Genomic DNA, 24,452 nt, shown 5'->3' on the forward strand with positions numbered 1-24,452 from the left:
ACGCCCTTTTTTCTTCGCCCCTCCCCTAAGTGTCTATGACACTTCCCATTGGCTTGGTTAACTCCTCACCCCGGTGACACAGGCCTCAGCCTGAAAAACAGTTTAAATGTGGATACAAAAAATGTACCTCAGAGACGAGCTCATTTCTTGGGCTCGACCTACAGTTGTAGTCATTGATGAGGTGGGAATGTTATCACAACAGGTCAGGGACCTTTCCACAGTTTTCTGTTGAGATTGCAATGGGTGAAACGGCAGTGTTGTTCAGGGGGGGTTATCGGTAGAAATGCCATCAGACCCCTAACCCCTCCCCCTAATTTATGTGGCCATCCTATTTCAGCCAGCATTACTGCTGTCAAATGGATATTTCTGATGACAGAGTGGATGGTCATTCAGTCCTTGGCAATATCTCTCTATAATGCCGTCAAAATAGGGATGCAGCTCACAGAAAATGGTACAGAAAACAGTGTTCTGTGGGAGCATGCTGTCCTGTTTGTGCCCTTCTCAAACAAAGGCCCAAAGACTATGTATGCTACAACCACTAGTCAGTTAATACAATTGTTTACCATTCTTCAGTACATTGTCTGGGATACACACTGTTCTGGTATATGCAGTGAAAAAGAGACCATTTGATAACCTTTGTTAAAATATGTGTTCAGTTGGACTGTTTCAGTGCAATCATGGGTGTTTGGTAAATAAACATTTGACTTTTGCGCACTAGCTTATTAAACACTTGACCTTTAGTACTACATTTAAAACTTTACATTTTGAATATCATTAAGAATTCCTTGGTTCTCTATACAGAAGGAGGAGGCTGTTCTTGAGTATGGATATCGCTCAGCTCTTAGCTCAAGAAGGTATAGATTCCAATCAACTAATGCCACGCCATCCAGATCCAGCGAATCCACCAACCATTGAAAACAAGGCAGGACCACCTTTGAACACCTACCTTCCCCTCGAGGTAAGATTGAGAGACATCTCTGTGAATACATTCTTCTCTCCAAATATATTATAGGCCACCGTTACCCATCCGCATTTTCTAAGAAAAATGTTCCTCTGTCTTTCCTCTAAATATGACACTACATTGAACATGGAGATAAAGCAGAGGTAAGACAGAGGGCCAGCAGAATTTCCCTTAGAGGAGTTGTACTCATCTGCCTAACACCCAGCCTGTCAACAGAGTAAAGCACCAAGGCTCTGCTGCCTATCCTCTGGTAGGAATACAGTGCCACTGTGCTTGTCTAACCTCTTCAAGAGATAAGACTAGTGGCAGTTGTACAACGTTTCCTTAAGTAAACTTGTAAAGACATATTTGAATCATGACGCCATTCGACTGAAGACTGGAGGTGACTATGAAACTTGTGAGAAAAAAAACCCTTCATGCCTCAACATTATTGTTACGTAGGAACAACAAGACAACAGTGCATTTCCCCATACAGACTTTTCCTTACCAGTGGGAATCCGGACCAACTCATCCAAAACCACCCCCAGTATGAATTCAGATTAACTTGCATCTAGATCCACCCTCTGTAGATATAAAAGCATAAAGTATTTCATCAAAACGTCCCTGTTGTCAGAATACAGGACTGTTCTACCAATTTGCCCCCATTACAGTTGAGGCTATAGCATATCTCTACCAAGCCACTTTCAACTAGAGATTAAATAGGTGTAACATCTTCTAAACTATGTTAGAAACAAGTGGACATGGTTTCTCTCTCTAGATGTGAGAATACCTGCCTAACCTGCGATCTATTAAACTGGAGATAACCAGACAAATATATTAAGATATCTTCTCAAGAGTTGAGTTTTCACAATGTAGAGCCTCACACCTCACAACAACAGTCCCACCCAGTGATTAGTACGTGGCATAACAACCTTAATATATAGATCAGACTGAACCACACAATTTCCAACATAATAGAACAAGAAAGTAGTCTAGTAAAAAGATGTACTACTGATATCCTACACCAGCCAACATTTCTATAGAAGTATGACCATGTGACACCCATACTTAGTTTCACATTATTCGTACAATATACAAGTCTTCTTTACTATTACTACCACTGCTACTACTACTACTAATACTAATAATCTAATAATAATATTAATAAGAATAATAATACTCATCATCATAGTTGTGCCAGTTTTTTAGATATCCCTTCATACTGTACGTCCGGCTATTTCATGGTTGTATGACGATCCATTGTGAACTTTCATTTCGCGCGCGTTTACAGCGCGTCATTTACATCACAACGGTGCTTACATCGCTATAGTTTGCATCACACGTTGTTGCGACGCTAATGCGGGCATATCATTGGATAGCGTGTCACATGGCAGCGGTTACATCGCGTGACATGACAACGCGATGTTTGTGCCAGGTTTAAAATCTCCTCGCTGCTCCTGGGTGGCCTCAGGGAGCCTGCACATTGCTCCCTGGACCCCTGTAGAGCAGAGTGGCCTGCACAAGATTGCAGCTTTGTGCTGCGGCCCCCACGCGATGCTGCGAGAAGGAAGCAAAAATCAGCGAATGACACTTGTGACCTGGGCTGGAGCTTGCCACCATCACTATGACGGCCAGAGGAGAGGTCTCTGGACCGACCTGAGCTTGCCGGGCGTCATGGTCCTACACCAGAGGTACAGGGCGCTCGGACGCCAAACCGTGCAGAGGGCTTTGCTCCCTACCCTTACCCCTGTGTCACTGCCTTTGCCCCCACTGAGCCTCACTCCTTCCTGGGCTCCACGTGGCTTCACTTATTGTCTCTCATAGTTCCTTTGCACATGCTCGCCACCCACCCCTTTGGCACTGCCCTCCTCCCATGCTGCTGACCTGTCGCAGCTATTGGGCTTGTTGACCCAGCACTTTGGCACCGCTCTAACACTATTGGGGGGCGACGGGTCTGACTTTCCTGCTGTCTCCATGGCCCTACCTTAGGGCCTAGCTTTCACTATTCTGGACTCAGTGACAAACTGCGCTTTGGCTCTTGGGGCCCCTGCGTAGTCACCTGTGGAAGGCCTGCTCTGGCTGTGGTGCTCTCTCCAGGGCCTTTCTCACCTGTCGCTTACTCCAGATTGGACTGTTTAGGGAGCCCCTCGCAGATCTCTAACACGGGGATCATACCACGACTGTCCTGGATCCGCGCAGCTATTGAATATGCGGACCTTCCCTCTGCCATTCCACGTGGCAAAGACATCCCAACCAGCCATCCTAGGGACAGCCCGTCACTTCTTTGTGGCTGAAATCAGGCCCCCGACTATGGCTACCATCAATTCTCCTACCGCATCCACGCCCGGTGACCCAGAGACTGCCACTCAGGCAGGCTTACATGAACAATTTCCTCCAGGAAATAACGTCTGAAATTGGCTCTCAAGACGTAATTCAAAGCCTGCCTTCACGACCTTAAGTGTAACATTAAGGAGATCGGGGCATGTTGATGATCTGGAGCGTACAGTGGATGACCACTCAGAAGACCAGGAGAACTTGTGATGCAGAATGGCTACCCTGGAGGTACCATAGATGTACTGCAGACGTTCGGGGGAGACGAGGATGCCCCCCCCTCCATGCATCCATCCACCCCCCACCCAGCACCCATCCATGCATTCATCCACCCCCCACCCAGCACCCATCCATGCATCCATCCACCCATACAGCCATCCATTAATCCATCCGCCGCCATGCACCCATCCACACTTTTATCCATCCATTCTTCCATGCATCCATCCACCCCCACCCAGCACCTATCCATGCATCCATCCACCCCCCACCCAGCTCCCATCCATGCATTAATCCACCCCCACCCAGCATCCATACATGCATCCATCCACCCATACACCCATCCATTAATCCATCCGCCGCCATGCACCCATCCACACTTTTATCCATCCATTCATCCATGCATCCATCCACCCAGCACCCATCCATGCATTCATCCACCCCCCACCCAGCACCCATCCATGCATCCATCCACCCCCCACCCAGCACCCATACATGTATCCATCCACCCATACACCCATCCATCCACCCATACACCCATCCATCCATCCATCCAGACGCATCCATCCACCCCCCACCCAGCACCCATACATGCATCCATCACCCATACACCCATCCATCCACCCATCCACCCATACACCCACCCACCCATCCCTCCATCCATCCATCCATCCATCCAGACAGCCATCAATATTGCCATCTTTTATTTTAAATTGACATATCTAGGCTGTGAATACATAAAAAGTGGCGTTGATAGGAGGGTCGAACCCTGGCTGACAGCACCAAAGTCTGCACAGCTATACGTCAGCCCACATTAATTCCAAGGTATGTACCAGCATTTTTTCACAAAAGGCCGTTTCTGATTAATTCTAAGGTACGTTCAGATTAATTCCAAGTTGATTAATTCCAAGGTACGTGACAGTCTTTTTACAAGGAAAAGCCCGTTTCTGTTAAGATACGTGCCGGTCTGCATTTTTTGCAGTTTCTGATGAATTCCAAGGTACGTTCAGATTAATTCCAAATTGTAATGGCATCTTAACATCGCATGCGTTGTAATTTCATGCGATGTTAATGGCATCGCGCCGTTGTAGCATGCGTACTAAAAGCATGCGATGTGAACGACCATGCGATGTCATCGCACCGCGATGTTTTGACCCCGATGTGATGGGTGTTTCCCTATTTCTTAAGGCTATAACAGGTTTTACTATTGACCAGTTTAATGGCACCCAATGTACTGATTAATTGAGGGTGGCAGGCTAAATCGGCCTTTCATGGAATTGAATTGTGACCTGTGCATGTGATTGTGGGTGCGAGAGAGCAAGCAGGCTGACGGCGGAGCGGGCTGTGGAGCCGCGGAAACTACAGAGTGAACGTAGTGGGGCGAACGGAACAGAACAGATACGAATGGTGAGAGGTGGAGAGAGGCTGAAGTGCCCGCCCGGGCGGGCGAGCGCAAGCGGGGAAAACCTGCGGAGCTTACCGCCCCTCCCCCTCCCGGCTCGGCACTGCACAACTCCACCAAACCCTCGCCTGACCCCCGCCTGACCCGCCCAGACCATAACCCTCCACAACCGCCCACAGCCGTCTAGCTTGGTGAGGGAAAGACCCTGTTGGAGTCCACTGGAGTCTACTGGAGACAGAGGATCGTGCAGGTGATTGTTGGAGGCAAGCATGGCTGCCCTTTAGCAGTCAGTCGCAGAAAGTGTGTGCCCTTGGTGTCTTGCGGAGGCAGCCTGACTAGTTCAGGTGCAGTCTGCAACATAACCTTGTGAGCTCCGTTTGTCGTGACCTCGCTCCTGCTCCAGACCCCCACCGTCTCACCATAATCCTCGCTATCCATCACTAGTCCGGCTGTAATTCCATACTGCCACTGACCAACTTCAGTTTTAACGCTTCTGTCCTACAGCCTACAGCCCATAGCCCATAGCCTATGATCGCCAGCACTAATTGATCCGGAGCAGTGTGTCTGCGAGCGGAGCAGTGCGTTGGAGCATGGGAGCTCGGCGCTCGGTGTTGCATGAGCGGCGCATTGGAGCTGTGCCTCTCTGGTTGTGCTAGCCGGCTAAGGGTTCCTTCGCATTAGTGTCCCTTACTCCAGTCTATTTCCAGTTGGCAGGTGTGCTTTGTCCCGCCTGTTATCCGCCACCAACCACCTGGGGAACCTTCAATAGACCAACAGATTTACAGGTTCAGAGGGTTGCTGAGGGGTTGAACGTGCTGAAGAAGCTGCAGAAATTAATTGTGCAAAAGGAGCAAGGAGTAGGGACAAGAAAGGCATGGTGGGGGCACGGTGAGTCAGTGGGTGAGCCTGTGGGGGTCAACCCTATATATATATATATATCACCCCACTTTTCCCCGACTGCATTTTTTGTACTCGCTCCACTCGTTCGCCCCTGCCCTCTTAAGGTTTACATTAGCACCTGCCCATAGGAGAACTTTAAAGATTAAAAGACTAAGCTATGACTGTAAAGAAATTGCGCTCTGTTATGCTGCTATATATAAGAGCGTGCAAAAAACCTAAAGCTAATTTTTTAAGGAACAACTCATTACAAATAAACATCTTGAGAAGTTTCTATGCCATCTCTTCCTTTTTTCCAAAAAAAGCGACAAGCTTAAATTCGGCAGGGATGTTGGAGTCCACTCGAGAAGCGCACGGAGAGGCTAAAGGTGACCCTGGAAAATCATCACCAGTAGTATCTATTAAACTATCTCCCAAAACTGAAGGAACTTGGTCTAGGGATGTCCAATTCGAAATCTAGGGTGGCTGACTCTTTGCTGGCAAATGTAACCATCCACTCTCTTGCTAACGGAGTCTCCCAACTTGAAAGGGTGCCTCATCTAGTCCTAAAAGTTGGAGACCACATAATGAAAGATTTTACTCTTCCTGACCTCAACACTATTATAAATCAGTCTTCTAAGATGTTTCTAAGATGTCTCACGCACCTAATCTGGAGTCGTCCAGGATTCATGTTCCTGCTACTTCACTTTCCTTCAATTCTCGTGATCCCTCTCAGGATCGCCCCGTAAAGATGTTTAGTAGTACGCCCAGCAGAACAAGCATATTAAATTCACGGGGATCGTCTACTCCTGATTTACCCCCGAATTTTCACCCCTTAAATAATAATCTAGACTCAAAAATGCTGATGTCAGAATCATTACTTTGCCTGGAAAGAGTGCTGTCTTCTATCTTAGCCTTAATGGAGAAATCAGTAAGTAACTCCAACTTCACTCTGGATTCTCTTCTAGCTCTGACTAAGTTCATAGCCTCTGAGCAAAGACTATCGCCTGGTAAAGGTGGCCTACTTCTTTCCCGTAAGCCTAATCCTGGGACGGGGTCCTCTCCTCCTCTATTTTTGGAGGATAGTCCCAATCAGCTCAGTTCTACTCCATCAGGCTCGCTTCCCCACGCTAAAGGGCGGGAATTTGGCGCTCAGGCTGATAAGCCCTTCTCTAGTAGGAAAAACAAAATCAAATTGAAAGGTAAAGAACATTAAGATATACTCGACAAACTACACCCCTCCTCTCTACAGCAGCTTTTCGATCCTGAGACTTTAGCCTCAGTAGCTTTTTCTACGTCTCGCCTGCAAGCTAAGAAGGAAAATTCAAGTATAATTCAAAAAGTTTTCCCCATTTTCCTAAAAACGGGTGCAAAATCTCCTGAGCATCCTATAGTGGAGGGACTAAAAGTTGGTTGCTCACCCACTAACGAAAAAGATACCAAAAATAAAAGTAACAGGTTCTGTAAGAAGAGGAAGAAGGAAAAAAGGGGAAACCGTTGAAGGATAAATAAAAAAAGGGCAAAACGGCTACGCTTTGACCCTAATCTAATTCTCAATCTATCATCTATCCCCGATTCAAATGTTATGAAGAAGGAAGATGGTCAAGCAGAAATCAACCTATTGGGGCCATATGCCCCTTCTTAGAACCCAAGTGCTCCAATTCAATCCTCCCAAGATGCATTTGTATTGGATATATGCGTTCCCCCTACTGTTCAGAGTAATTTGAACCCTAATACTTCACTATTTGCTTCCTCCTTAGGTAATAATGTCATTTATAATCCTACTGAAAATCTTCCTGAGGTAACCTGCCAAGTCAATCACTCACCTTTTGCCCCTTGCACCTTGGATTTTTCGTTTATTTTTGACCATGAACCATTTATGAATAGGCCCTTCCTGTTGGGTTGCTTTGCTGAAATCACTGGCCTCCAAATGATCTGAAGCAATGACCTTGCTCTTGTTCAGGTTTAAAAATATAATAATAATCCTAGGGGAGCAAGAGTAACGTTTGCATCCAAAGATATCTCCCATTTGATAATGTCACACAGTGATAAATGTATCAACAAAGGTTTCCTTTCTGTGATATTAACTTTTTGTGGGGTGACCAATAGGCCTACACACTCCTGTTAACAAGTTAGTACATAGGTAAATATTTCTACACAACACTTGAATATCTTTCTCTTTCAAATGTATTCTTTATAAACATGTATATTAAAACCATTTTTTGATCCACATTATATGTGACAATTTTACAATCATATACCCTGATAAAGATTTCGCATTTCCTATAACGATTCCTTTTCAATACCAAATCAGAGTGAACAGTACATATAAATAAAATCAATAATGAAACACAATATAAAAATATATAATAATGTGTTACACAATCATAAAATCAGCGAAAAAGTCTGATGAGAGAGCGGACGTGTCGGACGTAACGCAACACGGGCAACAAGGTTGCAACAGCAGTATCCAGTGGCTAAAAGTGAACAATATATAAAAAAAAAAGGGGGAGACCAGTGCAATACCCCGTGATATTATAACGTGCAGGAATCTCTGTTGAAAACAAGGTTTATTGAAACGACCGGGACATACACTTAGATGGTATCACCTGAGCCCGTTTTATGAACAAGATCCTGCGCAGATTGAAAGTCGCAGACAAGAGAATTGACACAGATAACGTTAGTCTCTCTGTTCAAAAACCGTGGTATATATACACATAATACCCACGAAGAGGACCAATAAGCATAGAAACACGAAAGGTCCAGAACCCCAAGTCCAGATTTATGGCAAGATAACCTAAATTGAAGAAACATTGTTTTTAACCAAAGCTCTGTCCGGAAGAAGGTGTTATAAGATTTGGAACAAAGGCACCGAAACGCGTCGACAAAAGGACTTTTTCGCTGATTTTATGATTGTGTAACAAATTGTTATATATTTTTATATTGTTTTTCATTATTGATTTTATTTATATGTACTGTTCACTCTGATTTGGTATTGAAAAGGAATCGTTATAGGAAATGTGAAATCTGTATCAGTGTATATGATTGTAAAATTGTCACATATAATGTGGATCAAAAATGGTTTTAATATACATGTTTATAAAGAATAAATTTGAAAGAGAAAGATATTCAAGTGTCGTGTAGAAATATTTACCTATGTACTAACTTGTTAACAGGAGTGTGTAGGCCTATTGGTCACCCCACAAAAAGTTAATATCACAGAAAGGAAACCTTTTTTGATACTATAGATACCCAGTCCTTTCTGGTTTTCTGGAAAACCCTCTCTTTTTTGAAAGACACAGTGATAAATTACGTTGCGGTGGTATTGACGTTCTTATACCCGAAGAGGAGCTAGCCAAAAAAAAGTGTTCCAAAATCAGCAGTCTATCACTTATCCAGAAATCACCACAAGGGGCATACCCTTCCCGGAGAGAGAGAGGATATTGCAGGTCTCCCTTGGTAAAGAAGAAGGAGGGTCTCGCTCCTCATAGAGAAAACGACCCATCATGTACTTCCTGCAGATGAGGAAGATAAGAAATGGAGTTGGGTAGCAGGTGCTCTTAATACAAATAGATCCTTAGGCTTAAAATTTGGGAATTCTTCCTAGCAAGGATATTAATGTGATATCTTGGAACGCAGATGGCTTAAGCTCCAACCAAACCCAAACTCTTATTTTTGAAAGAGCAGAGTGCTGATAGAATATGTCTACAAGTGACTTGGATCACAAAGAACTGGTCCACTGAAGATTATTTAGTGCTGGGCCGGCCTGTGCTCCCTGTAAATAGAGGACATGCTAAAGGAGGTATTACTATTATGCTAAGTACAAGTCTTAGTTGGACATATAAAGAATGTTTTCATGCCTCCAACTTAATTCAGGCGATTAAGCTAGATCTCAAGGATGCCCAGGATCACTCAAATTCCCTGTTGATCGTAAATGCATATTTACCTCCTGATGTATCTTACTCTCCACCGACTAAGGACCTATTTGTTTTTATCTCCTCTACCTTGGAAAGTGAAGATGCAGGTTCCTAATCTTAGATGGAGATTTGAATTCTAAAGTCTCTTCTCATAGTATAAGGGTATTTTCTAGCACCCGAAAAAACAAAGCCTTAAACATTCCCCCTGCCCATTTTCTGAATAAAAGCAGGACAGACAAAAGAGGAGTCACATTACTCGAAGGTCTGAGAAGCTTCGACCTTATAATTGCTAATGGCAGGTTAGAAAACGATATTCCAGCAAATTATACTCATAAGGCACCAACTGGGAGATCTATTATGGATTATCTACTTGTTTCTGCAGATTTCATTTGTAAACTGATAATTTGGAAGTTTTGGGAAATTATTTTAACAACCACATGTTGACCTGCTCTAAATTTGAATTTACTTGTGCTAAGGTATGCCCCTGGAAATTTAAAGGCAGCACAGTAGGGTTTAATGCAACAAATGGTAGAATTCATTGGAACACTCAAGCGACCTCTAAATTAAAAGCGAGCCTAACAGCTCTGATAAGAGAACAGCAGTACTTAGTAATGGCTGAGTGTGACTCTCTTCAATCTGATTTACTCGAAGCCTTTTCCCAAAATGTAGGTTCTCTGGCTACATCATGTAAATCATCGCATGTTTCAGCTAAACGGAGATCACATTTTAATCCAATGCTTATTATAAATAGGGAAATAAATAAATTAGTGAGGGCTCAGTTCCTGAATTTTTCTCTCGAACAAAGTAATCTAATAAACCTATTAAAGAGGAAAAGACAGAAAAAAATGCTCCTTAAAGCAAATAATGGAAGATGGTGTATGGGTGCAGTTAAGAGGCGGCTTAAAAAAAATTCTAAAATGTATTGGGGAAATAATCGCTGACTGCTCTGGTACAAAAGTGAAATCTCTCCCCTTCTGGTCAAACTCTACTCTGCAAATTTTAATTCTACCAGCTCTGTCCCCACCGTACCCTACTCATTCGAAACCCCTGTATTCAACTATGCGCCCTCAATGAGTGACGTGGGAGGATTTATTAAAAAAATGAGATCCTTAGGAGCAGTGGATCCTGATGAAATCCCCTTGACGGTAATTAAAGAGGAGCCACTTTTGTGGGCCACTTACCTAGCTCCATTGTTTAATTTTTGCTACTCTCAGGGGAAGACACCACCATCTTGGTCTGGAAGTATTTTAACCCCTCTGTACAAAAATGGCCCTAGAACCGATCCGGGTAACTATGGGCAAATAGCCTTATTAGATGCGGCGGGAAAAATATTTGCGCTCAGTATTCTTGATCACCTCACTGAATGGGTGATGGAGAAGCAGGTCCTCCCTATAGAGCAAGCAGGTTTTAGGAAAAATCATTCCACCCTGGATAACATCTCCATGTTGAAACCAATTGAGGAGAAATACACGATTTCTCATAGGTCAGCATTGTATATGGCCTTTATAGATTTTTCAACGGCCTTTGATAAGGTAGACCTGCCAACACTATGGAGAAAATTGCATAAAATGGGAGTGCTCTCTCCCCTGCTATCTTTAATTATTGCCTTACATTCTCAAACTTTGTGCCAGATATTAAAGGGAGGAAACCGAAGCTTATCATCTGTAATTCACATAGAAAATGGCCTGAAACAAGGTTGTTTATTAGCACCACTGCTATTTTCCTTATATATAGCAGATTTACCCGAATGTTTTTCTCAGTTAGAGGGAGATGCACCAAAGATAGGCAGACGTTCTTTTGCATGTCTCCTATATACTGACGATATAGCAGTGATGGACCTAACCCCTATTGGGCTGAACAAAAAGTTGATACCATTACAGAATTACACAGTGGCACTTTTTTCGAAGATAAATATATCAAAAAGCAACATTTTTATCATGAAATGTAACAGAAGTAGAAAATAAAGTAATTTTAAGTGGCAAATTGGTCATGAAAAGCTGGAGGTGGTAGATTCATATCTTTACTTAGGGAAACTAATAGCGGGCAGCACGAAGAATAAACTTCATATCGAGCACAGTTCCTGCAAAGCTGTATCTCACGCTAATGGTTTGCGTATTTTCTATAGTGCAATGGGCAGAAGGAATTTTTTATATCTGCCGATGGTTTTCAAAGCGAAAATCCCTCTGACTCTGCTTTAATGCTATCGAATCAATCCCTGTAAAGGACTGGAGTTTTTTAGATAGGATTGAAGGCCAGATTTTACGTAAACTATCTCATTTTAACACGTTAGTTCCACCAGCGGTTATTAGACTGGAATTTGGCTTAATAAGCTCCTATATCTGAGGTTTATCCAGGGTTTTATGTTGGGGATAGCAGTTATAAAATAGCGAGCCTTATTTATTAAGAGGTTTCATGTGTCAAGAAATTTTCGGTGGTATTGTAGGTAAATATTCCCTCTATCGTGATTTCTCTTTGGCACTTAATGTTTTCTGTGTACAAGAAGAATCAGTGATTACCCTCCCACCTTTTAGAATTTAAATCCTTTTTAAAAACCATAAGTGGTAAGATCAGCTATAATAGAGATATAACATTTTGTAATTCCTAAGAGAGATTAAAGATAATAGCCAGGGCAAATTCTCCGAGAATTTCTCAGAAATATTTATCCTGGAATCTAGAACATGGACTTCGACAATGGCTCACCCTATGTCACATGTTTACCTTTTAACAACTTAACAGTAAACTGGTCCCAGAACACGAAAAATAGAAAAACCTGTAATTTCTGTGAGCTGAACATTCAGAACCTGGATCATGTCTTGTTGTCTGTCCAGCATTGGTTTTGAATCATCGTCGTTCGCTTCGGCTGATGTTTTTACAAAATTGTATTAAAAATGTAGCTTCAGCTCGCGATTTTCTCTTTTGCCCGAAGGATGAAGCAGTCTGTGTAAAACTATTCAACTTTTTAAAGGAGTTTATGTATACATTTTAATTTTTTATATATCCTTTTAAATGGGCTGTTAACCCCTGTGCCTGTCGTCCTTTTATGAAGTCTTAATATTCTCTCCTCTTTTGGATTGTATTGGCTGCCACTCAACTGCTCTTTGCACAATTGGGATATGTATTGTTTCTCCCACTCTCTTGCGACTAATTTTAAACTCAATTTCCTATCGAAGCTGAAGTTTGGACTGTATTTTGCACATGAACTGACTGCTACCTAACTGCTCTTTGCACAAGATGGGATATGTTTTTTTTACTCCCACTCTTTTGCTTCTAATCTCAAACTCAATTTTCTGCCGAAGCTGGATTTTAGATTGTATTTTGCGCATGAACTGGCTGCTACTCAACTGCTCTTTGCACAATCTGGGATATGCTTTGTTACTCCCACTCTCTTGCTGCTAATCTCAAACTCAATTTTCTGCCGAAGCTGTTATGCGCTGCTGTCTAAATGTTTTAACATTTTTTGTATATGTAGTTGCTGCCATTGATGCGTTTTCGCACAACATACGATTAGATTTCGTTTTTTTAAGGTTTTGTTGTATAAGGAAAATGTATTGTTTATCCAATTACGCTGATTGTTTTAGAATACTTTCTGTCTTCTATCAAGCACTGATGTGATGTACATGATCCTATACTGATTATTACACGAAGCTGCTGATGCTTAGTATGGACCTAAACCTATGCCACTTATTTTGGTAGAGGTCTTTTAGGTTTCTGTTGTTGCCCATGAGCCAGCTGGTTTTAATGCTGAGAACCTTATTCGTATCGCTCATTAGGGTAAATGACAATATCCACTTATGTTATGTATGGGAAAATCTAAGACCTGATATGAAGGCTTTCGATAATCTTTAATGGTCTGAGAAATGAATTGTCTCATGTCACATGTTTCAATGGTAGCTGGTCAACTCATTGACAGTCCAGTTCTACATCCTGCAACTGATATCTTTTTTGGGTTATTGGCTTGCAGCTCATAGTCCTGATTGTGCTATTTGTCCTGCGTTGTGTCATACACGCACAACTGATATTGTGTGATTATTCAGTTTGATTTCTACTAACTTTTATTGTCTTTGATTTCGCTCTTTTTAGGTGTTTGATGATGAGGAGTTTGAAGTCCGCACACCATCTGAATGGCTTAGTCTGGGGTATGAGCCAAGTTTTAGTAACAGGAAGCCAATTCCAGCCAAGGCTCTACTTCCCACGAATGATGTTTTGGGGCATGGTAAGCTCCAATCTCTTCATTCTTCTTTTAACGAGCTTGCAGTTAGGGATAATTAATTAGTCATTGCATTCCCCTATAGGAGGTGTTGGAGAAGTTAATTGAGAGATGAGTTTTCAGAAAAATGGCAGAAAGTGTAGGTTAGTAATAAAGAGAGACAGGATTTGAAACTGCATGTAAGAGTAGAGCGGTAGTATGGAGGTAGAGCTGTGGAATAACATTTAAAAATACTGCTTGTTACATTATTTTCTATTATAGATTAATAATATGCTTTGACTGCTCCCCGCCTGGAGAAGAATGACAAACCACATTGATAAGTGATAGTACTCGTGATATTTTTAGACTTAGCCCTTTTGTTAAGGCTAAGTAATTAAAAAGTCAACGCAAGCCACTCCAGTGGTAATTTAAAACACTGGACACTGCCTTTTAACTCTGGATTCTACCTACTATACCTCTATTTTTATTTTTTGGGTATTGATTTATATTAATTTTAACTTCATGTCCATCTTTTCTTTTGGCCTCAGTACGTTTTTAGTTTAGCCACTTTGGTTAGATCGAGACTACTAGGCAGCACAGCTGTCTGGTTGCGAAAGACATATTATGGTCCTACCAAAAACTTAGAGGGGATTGCAGTGCGTCCACTGTGTATACCCTTGGTTGGTTTTACTGTCACCCTCATTTGCCTGCTCCTTAATAGATAGCTTGCTTTGTCCGTCTTGTGACTGTCTCTGCTTTAGAGCCTTTTCAATTCACTTGTGTCCTTCTACTGCTCACTTTAAGGGAACTACACGTTCATGTGTTTTCCAGCTGTCTCCCTAGTGTGCTTTTCTTTCCACCTCTGTACTCTGTTGCTCTCTCTTGCCCGTGTGCTTCTCCCCACCCCCTCCGTAATGCACTCACCCTTGTGAGCTTCTCTCCTAACATAGTCTTCTCCTGCAAATGTTTCCCCCAGTTTCATGTTGCTCTCCCTCTTGCCTGCCTGCTTTTTACTGTCCCCCACCCACTTCCCTTGTCTCACCCCTTCTGACCCTCACCGTTGCTTCCACCAAAACCCACGTAAAAAAGTAAATAAAATAATAAAAAATGCCTGCGTCATTTTGTAGATGAGTTTACGCATCATAGGATTTTTAAAATTCTTTAGCCATGCTGTACAGTTTTTTTTATTTTTTTATAAAGACCTTTATTTTACCATTAAACCAATACACAGCTACAGGCCTACAACCCCTGGGGCCGGCCACCACTTTTCTCATACTTACATTACCTTCTGGATTACACAGCCCAAGTGCCGACAACCCGGGGGTACGGCGGCGTTGTATATCAAGTTGTGCATATAGGTCACTCTTCCCATTCGGATTTAGATAGGTCCAGTTTTTATATTGTATAACTAAAACAATTCAAACAAGAAGTTTCCACAATCTGTCATACGGCATACATGTGACAGGCGCGTTCTCCTCAGCTCATCGTCACGTTTTTCAAGCTTCTGTTGTAAGAGAGTAGTTCCGAGGCCCCTCGATCTGCCGGTATCTTAGTTCTTCCCAACTATGTAGATTAGTTCATTACTCGGAAGTTACTCATTCCTCCGCCCTCCTTCCCCTCCCCTTCCCATTCCTGTCCACAGTCACTCCCTAGAATTCCGCTTCCCTTCACCATCTAGATCTTAGTCCTCCTCCCTCTCCTCGTCTGACGACAGACCTTCATCTTCCTCCAGAGGTTCACATATTTGCCCCCTGTACACATTCCACGGGGTCCATACCTTGTTCCACTTGCGCGGGCACGCTCTAGTAGTGTATACTGCCCTCTCTATGATCATGACCCTGTCCATGTTCATGTTCCATTGTGCCAGTGTGGGGATGCTGTACAGTTTTGAGGATTCTTTACAGCATCTCTAAAAACCCTTGCCAAAAAACAAGCACTAACAAAGCTAATAGATCTCATCTTTGGGACTTTGCCAAAGCTTCCAAACCACTGGCTAAGCAGATAGCTATAGCTACTAGCCAGTGCTGGGTTTTATTTTGTTTTGATTGCAGATTTTATTTATTTTTCATCGTTTTTGCACTTGAGTCATTCATTTTTCATATTATCGTTTCTGTGCTGTTTTATTTCCTTTTATGTCAGCCAACTTATTTTACACCTTAACTTGGATATTCAAGGATAATGGTGTTTCAAAGGGAAATACTTGGTTCTGTTCCTCACCTTGAAATATTAGAATGTTATATTTGCAAATTGTTGACCTACATGTCTAAGAAAAGCAACACGCTTGGCAGCTAAGTTGAGGCACTACTCTATGCTTCCCTTTTTTAGGTCGAGCAGAGTCTGCTTCAGACCTAATGTTGCCCGTTATTGGGAGAGTGGACAGCTACCAGACGCGCGCTTTGACGAGGTCGGATTTCACCTCGGGAGCGAGCGTCTGGTAGCTGCGCATGCGCAGTGCAAATCCCTTGCTCACACACAGACACAGGCAGCCCCCACCCCTCTGCATGCATGCACGCACGCACGCACACAGGCGCGCGCATGCACACGCAGGCATACGGCACACATACAGGCACACATACAGGCACACTATCCCCTACCTCGCATTCTCTCTCAATCACACACAGTCACGCATGCGCACACACATTCCCTCGCGCACACACGCACGCACATACACTCCCCCCCCCACCCCCAGGCATACACACAGGCACGCACGCACTTCACATCAGCCCTGGGCCCCACTCACCGACTGCGCTCTTCCGGCGGGGCTCCTCTCGTGCTCCGCGTCTCGTCTCCTCTCCTCTCCTCTTCTGAATCGGGGCTCCCTCAGGTCAGAGGAGCCCCACAACAGGCGCCACACTCCTCCTTCTCCCTGGCCCCCTCCTGGGGACCCGGGCTACCCCGGACCGGCAGGGCGCTCCATGCGCCGGCATGCCTGTTCACGGACCTCGGGAGGCGGGACTTCCGGTCGGCCGCGAGCGGATTGGCCGGGCCTGCCCTCAGAAGTGATTGCCGTGTACTGGCTGTGACTGCGCAGGAAGAGGGGGGATCCCGGATATCGTGACCTCATGTCCTGGAACAGCCAGGAAGGAAGTGAGGTCGGTCAGAAACGGCGGGGTATTTGACTGGAGTTGTGGTGTCCGCATCTATCTTATCATCCGCGCCATAAACTCTGAGCGTGCCCCTGGCCTCCAACCTACGCATATTACCCGGGGTTGCATGCCAGACTGCAGCTCTCTTTGTCAGTCATGGCCGCGCATGAGAGAGGCCTCGGGGAGAGCTACCTGCAGTGCTGTAGGGTCGCAGCGAGTGTTCAACTCTTGTTTACAGAAAGTATGAGACACTACTAGTGCCAGCTGCCTGTTAGACTACACAGAGCAAGTAAGTACATTGGCCAGGCTGCCTACTGCCACTGACTTCAGTAGTGTTGTTGTTCATGTAATTTACTATTTAAAATCTGCCCTGAGAAGGATGCGCGAAGAGGAGCAAAGAGAAGGGAATTAGGACTTGAGCTGATGTGTGATTGTCTAATTCAAAGCTCGTAGGAGTCTATAGTCACTGGAGCAGATTCCTGCACTTCCTCTTCAGTCCCTCTGATTTGAACTCATGGTACACTTAATTGCCGCAGTCTGCTTCTTTTTTGTGATATCGTCGTGCTGATGCCGCTCGTACTTAGCTGGCCGCGGTGCAGTGCACAGTGACTACAATAAAAATATTGACTCAGACTGACAGACATAACTACCATTGTTGAGTTAACCACGATTATAACACACCACTTAATAATTTTAGCAGCCCGGGCGTCTACCTGGTAGAAGGCTGCTTACAGTGTCTCGAGCCTTCATCGGGCTCTTGCCACGGTTTTGGTGCTGGGCTCAGCTGGCTGCATTAGCAGCTGAGACCCCACGATTGTCTCAACTCTCTGTCACGTGGCTGATGCCTGCAGAACTAACTTCTGTGCCCGGTCCCTGTGCAGGTCATTTACATCCATCGCACAAACTGCCTGAACCCGTGCCTTGCTCGTCAACACTGTTATCTTTAAATAGACAGTCAGTGCCTCGTGTGTATCCAGGGGGACTGCGCTTTGCCTTTTCACATCTTCTGCCAAGTTGCGCCTCTCACTGTACTCATGCAGTGGTTGACTTCCGAGGCAAACACAACAGTGGGCGCCTGCTTAAAGTTTTGTTTTTCCACGCGCCCAACACTCCTGCTAGTGCTAGCGTCAAGTGTTGCCTGGCCTCCGTCGGAGTTAGGGGATCGAGTGTGTCATTCTGGGACCGTTCGATGCACCATGATTCTTTACTACTGGTTCCGGTACACAATCTACAGTGTAGGGCTGCAAGTCCTTCATATAACATGTAGACAAAACATGCAGCAAAGAATTACGTTTCATTTTATGACATCATTCTACTTATGATGTCTCCTAAAACCCCAGCACACACACCCTGTTTCCGTATGGTACAACACCACTATAAACTAACCTGTGTCTGGTACTTGTAGTGCTTTTGCTTCAGCTACGGTTGTTTCCTTTCCACCAACAAAATACTGGCCAGTTGTTGTTTTAAAAGTCTGAAAGTCCCGTGTATCATATGAAATATGATTTTAAACAAAATCATATACATTTATTTATAACATCACTTTTTTGCCTTTGTTGCCTACAATTATTAACCAGGTCTCATTAAAGTAGCCCAAGCACACATTTAAAAGTGCTTTATATTTATTGTTTGAAGTATGTACAGATAATGTATACAAATACTGCTTTCGTGATTTTGCTTATTGTTGTGCCAGCCTGTACAGCAAAATAAATACCAGTGGTGCTGGTAGAACACTGGCCAGGTCCCAACACAAGCCTCAGCAGTCCCTCCTCCCGGAGCATTTCACCCTCAACTGGCACCGGGCCTGCAGGCACTGAACCCGTCGCTTGCCCTCCCAGGTGTGTTGTGAGAGCAGGGTTGGGGCTGCAGGGCCTCGTGTCCCTCCGAGAGAAGTGAAGCAGCCTGTCAAGGTAATGACATGACCCAGCCTGCTGTGAGAATGAGTGACAGTATATCTCCTTGTTGCACTCGCTATGCTGTAAGATTTGTTTTTTAGGCTAGCGTGCGGTTATGAAGGATCCAATCAATGAGACAATCTCAGCAGCTGCAGTGCCTGCCTTCCCTCTGTCACTGAGAACTGCAGTCCCTCAGTCCGTCTTCAGTCATTGTCCTTCCATTTCTGGTGCTTTGCAGGAGTTTTAAGAATTTCTTAGTTTTTTGTTGCTCAAATGGGTGTAATTTGCGATATTTGTATTTTTCCCTCGTCTTCATTGCTTGGTTTTGCTTGTGAGAAAGTGTCACTCATAGTCCTTGAAATGTCACTCATAATTACACTGAAATTATGAAAATGTCACACATAGCAATCTGAAACCTTGGCAGCTATGCAGACTGTGTATTTATTATTCCTGGCCTCCCGTGAGGACTCAAACCCCCTTCAGTGCATTGGACCCTCCAGACCATCAAACATAGAATGTCAACAGCTCCGTGCGTCAGCCCTGGGACCCGGAGATAAACAAATTCACATTCGAGACCCTGGCTCACCTGAGAGGGTTCTGGAAGGGGGAGGGGCTTCTTGTTCCCCAGATAGCAGCGGTAGGCCAGCTCAGCGGAGGAAGATGTGCCCCTCTGCACGCGCTGACTCCGAGAGCAGTCTCGAGCGCAGCTGCGGGTGCTTCCTACCGTGTCCTAATGCCCCAATTATCAGCTTATTGTTTTACAGTAGCTGAGAAAAACCTTTTAATATTGCCAAAGGACACGGTGCAGCAGAGAGTCCGCAACAGAGGTTTATACATTTCATTCGAAAACAGTGCTGGGCCGACAGGATAAGCGCCAGGGTGGACAAACTCTTGGTTTATTAAGGATTTCGCTCCTCCTAACCTCTCGCTGCCCTCCAGAGGCGACGGGACCTCGGGACGTCCCCTCGGATTAGCAAACTCCCACTGCGCGCCAAAACTTTGAAAGTAGCAAAAATAACCAGGTTTCGTGTTCCTTGTTAGCTGGCTGACAGGCAGCTGAGGGTGCTAATTCTGAAGGGGCTAACAACCGCGCTAGGGTCCTATCTGGCACGTGCCCTACAGGGCAGTTATATGTGGCACTGCTGAGAGCCGAGCCACAGAGATGCTTATCTGCGGATGACACTGATGAGGAGTACCTCAGAGGAAATGAAGAACTGACTCTCCCACCCACTCACTGACTCTCCCACCCACTCACTGACTCTCCCACCCACTCACTGACTCTCCCACCCACTCACTGACTCTCCCACCGGCTCACTGACTCTCTCACCAGCTCACTGACTCTCCCACCCACGCACTGACACTCCCACCCACGCACTGACTCTCCCACCCACGCACTGACTCTCCCACCCACTCACTGACTCTCCCTCCCATTCACTGACTCTCCCTCCCACTCACTCTACCTCACACTCACTCTCCCTCCCACTCACTATCCCTCCCACCCACTCACTCTCCCACCCACCCACCCACTCACTCTCCCACCCACCGACTCTCCCACCCACTCACTGACTCTCCCACCCACTCACTGACTCTCCCACCCACTCACTGACTCTCCCACCCACTCAATAACTCTCCCACCCACTCACTAACTCTCCCACCCACTCACTGACTCTTCCACCCATCCACTCACTGACTCTCCCACCCACCCACTCCACCCACCCACTCACTCACTGACTCTCCCACCCACCCACTCACTGACTCTCCCACTGTCACGCTCTCCCACTCTCAACAATACATATATTGCATTACAAATGCAATAGGTGTCACATTTGCGAAAGTATAAGCTATTGGCATTGTAAATAACAATGCTATTAATTTATCCATTTTCAAAACCAACACATAAAAAAATATTGTCATTTACAATGCCAATAGCTCAAACTTTCCTAATGCGAGACCTATTGCATTGCAAATGCTTGTTCTTTCCTTGGGAGGAGAAGTACGTTGTCTAGGACTCATGTCCATGCTTTGATAGATGATCCTGAATACATTTTATAGCAATGCAATCTTTCCATTCCACTTAAAGATGCAGAAACATGTAATTTCAGAAGGTACAAGACACTCTAACCTCCTCTCACCTGCCCATTTCACTGCCTTTGATTTCCAAACTGGCACTTATGTTCAAGGGCACTAACCATTCCCTTTTTTTTTTTTTTTTTTAAAACCTTTATTGTACCTTTGATTTGTACACAGCTGTTGGCCCACAACCCGTAGGGCCGGCCGCTATCACTATCTTACATCCACAGTGCAATGAGGTGAAGTTGTAATCTAAATGCCATTCTCTAGCAGTACTTTTCATCACCTAAATTCCAAAAAAGGTACAGTGCTTGCAATATTCTGCTGATCAATACAGGTTTTTGGTTTTCTATTTTTTAACAAAAACAACAATACAAAAACAAAAGGAATCACATTGCGGTCGTTCATTTAAGGTTATTGTCCCGCATTAGCTGAGTCAAGAAGCACTCCTCCAGTGCAACTTATCCTAAGTCCCTCCAGGATTGCGCAAAAATTACGTCATCTAAGTCCTAGGTCTGCCCCGCGACCCGTGGTCACTCTTCCCTTGGAATCCGTGGAGTCTATTAGTCCTCCTCCCCCTCCTAACCCTTCCCTTTTTAGGTCTGGCTTAATAACACTGTTGTCTGCAGACCCATTGTTTACTATTTACATTTTCAAGAAGTGGATTTTGGGTTAACTCCCCTTTAATTGTTGACTTGTTTGAGTTAGCCGCCTTCAGCCATTTTTGTGGGACAGCATCAGCCAGATCAGAGATCAGGCCAGAATAGTATACAGCTGATAGAGCGCGCGGGTCACCCGACCAATAATTTCGCCACTTCCGGCTTCGGGCCCATATATTTCAAATCACCATATACATTGATCGGATGACCTCACGGTCTGCTATCAAATATTTGTGAGTTCCTTTCGTTATTCTTCAGCGTACCCGACTTACCATCCACCGACGCGGGTACCTATGACCACAATGGATCAGGGAGCTAGCTGTAAAAGGAAAGGCAGCAAAATACAAACCCAACAAATAACATTCAAAAATCTTTGTAAAATGACCACGGACAACTGGAAGTTTTAAAGTCTTTATCTAATTTAGTAAAATTCAGAGAGTATCAAATTCACAGTAATTAAGCAATCGATAATCAGAATAACAGAAAGTACATAGCTGAATAGCAAATAAGTCAGTGCAACCATTTATAAACTAATGGAACCAGGACACACTTAAAATGGAGGATCAGGAATTTGAACGTTTTAAGATGAATCACTAAAGATGGGATAGGCTTCGATTAGGACTAGTATTCTAGAATTATCTCAGAGAAAAATGAGACAGGAGTTCGGGACATTTATATCTATAGGAGAGTCTATGAAGAGAGACACGCTATGCTTTAAGGCAAAAGTTCTTTAGACAGTTTAAGTAAGGAGGTTCTAGACCATATCAGGAAATGACAAACGGCAATGCAAAATATAATTTCTAACAGGTAGGATAACATAGGAACACGTTACGAAACAAATGTAAATGACTTTATGATTCAATGGTTGCGGAAAGCATGGAAAATTAACATATGCAAAGGTATGTCTTTATTGAAGCAAAGACAGAAATTCAGAAAGGTGCAAGGTTCAGAGTTTTCAGAGTGATATTTACCTAGACTGGTGTGGAAACCAAACCCTGGCCACGGGTCAGTTAAGGACAGGAACCCCTCAAGGAAGGATACCCCTCAATGGACAGCAGGTGCAGAATGGACACCCCGGACAGGACAGGAAACCCTCAGATTAGGAATCAGGACAGGACCTCTCGGATAGGACCCTCAGGACAGGACCAGCACCCGCAGTTCGGAAGCAACGCCTGCGCTCCACCCTCTCTGCAGCTATCGATCAAGACCCCGATTGGGTCAGCGAACTCCCAGCAAAGTGCTCCGCCAGCACTTTAAGGTTTAGTAAAACCTTAGTCTATGGTCAAATTTTCGGACAGAGTGCTCCGCAGCTCTCTGTATCTTCAGTCACCTATTGAGTGCGTTGGGTCAGTGACAGGTCAGCTAAACCAGACAAGTCGGACAATTTCCCTAGGTGAACCCAGGGTAGATATATACTGTTTTGGGACGGTGTACCACCCCCAATGTTGCAAAGTGTCAGAATCCCTCAATTTGGATTGGTCCTAAGGTAGGGTTTGGGTAACACACCAATCAAAATAGACTATTTGGAGGCCTACTTTGCATCTCTGGGTACCGCCTAGCGAGATTGGGGTTCCCATGGGAAGCTGTACAGCAAACAATATCGCAACACACAATGTATCATATAAGGAGCAACTTTCTCCATTCTCGTAGGGCAGAGGTGGCTTTCCCATGAGCATATTGACTGTGGCTGCCAGCTGGCTGAGTTCCACTGTCCAATGTTGCCACCTTTCAGTGCACCACGAGTATGCGCAGAAGGGACCTTCAATATGGCTCCCAACCGGTTCGGGCCCCCATTCCCCGCAGTACATGAAAAGTAAGCGAGAACAAATTAATACATAGAAATAAATGAATGCATTTCATGTCATAATTTTGTACTTTATTCTTATCACTATAAAAATATACTATGCAATTAGAAATTAGCAAAATATACACTGTCACAAGAGCAACTGCACGAGCAGTACCACGTTATTGCCAAAGCTGCGTATTACGCATGCGCACCCTTTCCCACCAAACTTATAACTACGTCAGGTCACGTGAGTGTGACTGACGCATGCGCAGAAGCAATTTTCCAATCGGCGGCCATGTTTAGGAACACGGATTAGTTGTATTAGAAATACACGTACGCAAGCTTCCTCTACCTCGTTCGAATATAAAAATAAAAGATTAGTAAGACGTACAAATTTTATTAATTGATTACACACGGGCGAGGTTCATGACTCGAGCAAGTCGCGATGCGAAGCTTGCTCTATCAATCCCCTCTTTGATGATATTTACTATCATCACAAAAATAAATGGAACCAGATGCCAACTTCTTACACTTTATACAACTCAATCTCTTCCAACAAGCGATTCAGCTTCTCTTTCTTATTTTTGGTAGGGTGAGAATTTTTCACCTTTTTGTATATCTGATTATTCATTTCCTCTAATTCAAGCTCATCCACACTTCGTTTCACTCCTCTGGCATTCACTTGATGCTTTCAGGTGTGCTTACGGCATTTGCAACAGACAAATATGAAAAATAGGATAAGACCTATAATTCCAATTGGCATCAGTACCTTAAACAATACGCTTTTACCTAAGCTAGCAAGCCAATGACCTACATTTGAGAGACCATCTACCAGTCTCTTCCAGGCACTGTCAACCTCGAGTGGTTTGAGTTCCTTTTCCAAATTAGTAATGTTTTTCACATATCTTTTGAGCTGCACACTTTTGTCCGGAATATAAGTGCAACAATGTTGCGCCTTCAACATCCGGCAGACTCCGCCCTCTTTTGCTAATAAGGTGTCAAGAGCAAGTCTGTTCTGCAAAACCATTGATCTGATTGCAACCATTTCGGTATTGACCAGCAGAAATCCATGAGCTGTGTCCGTAGAC

At 44.3% G+C, this 24,452-nt stretch overlaps 1 protein-coding gene and 1 long non-coding RNA gene across 3 annotated transcripts in view; one reads left to right on the top strand and one right to left on the bottom strand.

The window, feature by feature from the left end:
• Window positions 1–17,237, bottom strand: part of LOC144782228 (uncharacterized) — a 211,921-nt gene extending 194,684 nt beyond the window's left edge. The window contains exon 1 of the long non-coding RNA XR_013601121.1: window positions 16,609–17,237. This is a non-coding gene — a long non-coding RNA (uncharacterized LOC144782228). The remainder of the gene's footprint in view (window positions 1–16,608) is intronic.
• The window catches only part of DNAH1 (dynein axonemal heavy chain 1), a 1,443,760-nt gene that overhangs the window by 38,245 nt on the left and 1,381,063 nt on the right, over window positions 1–24,452 (top strand). For both annotated transcript variants that reach the window (XM_078661462.1, XM_078661463.1), the window contains exons 6-7: window positions 802–958; window positions 13,763–13,895. In XM_078661462.1, coding sequence (XP_078517588.1) covers window positions 802–958; window positions 13,763–13,895 — 290 coding nt within the window. The remainder of the gene's footprint in view (window positions 1–801; window positions 959–13,762; window positions 13,896–24,452) is intronic.

The sequence above is a fragment of the Lissotriton helveticus genome, chromosome 9 (assembly GCF_964261635.1).
Source record: "Lissotriton helveticus chromosome 9, aLisHel1.1, whole genome shotgun sequence".
In the NCBI taxonomy this organism is placed as follows: Eukaryota; Metazoa; Chordata; class Amphibia; order Caudata; family Salamandridae; genus Lissotriton; species Lissotriton helveticus.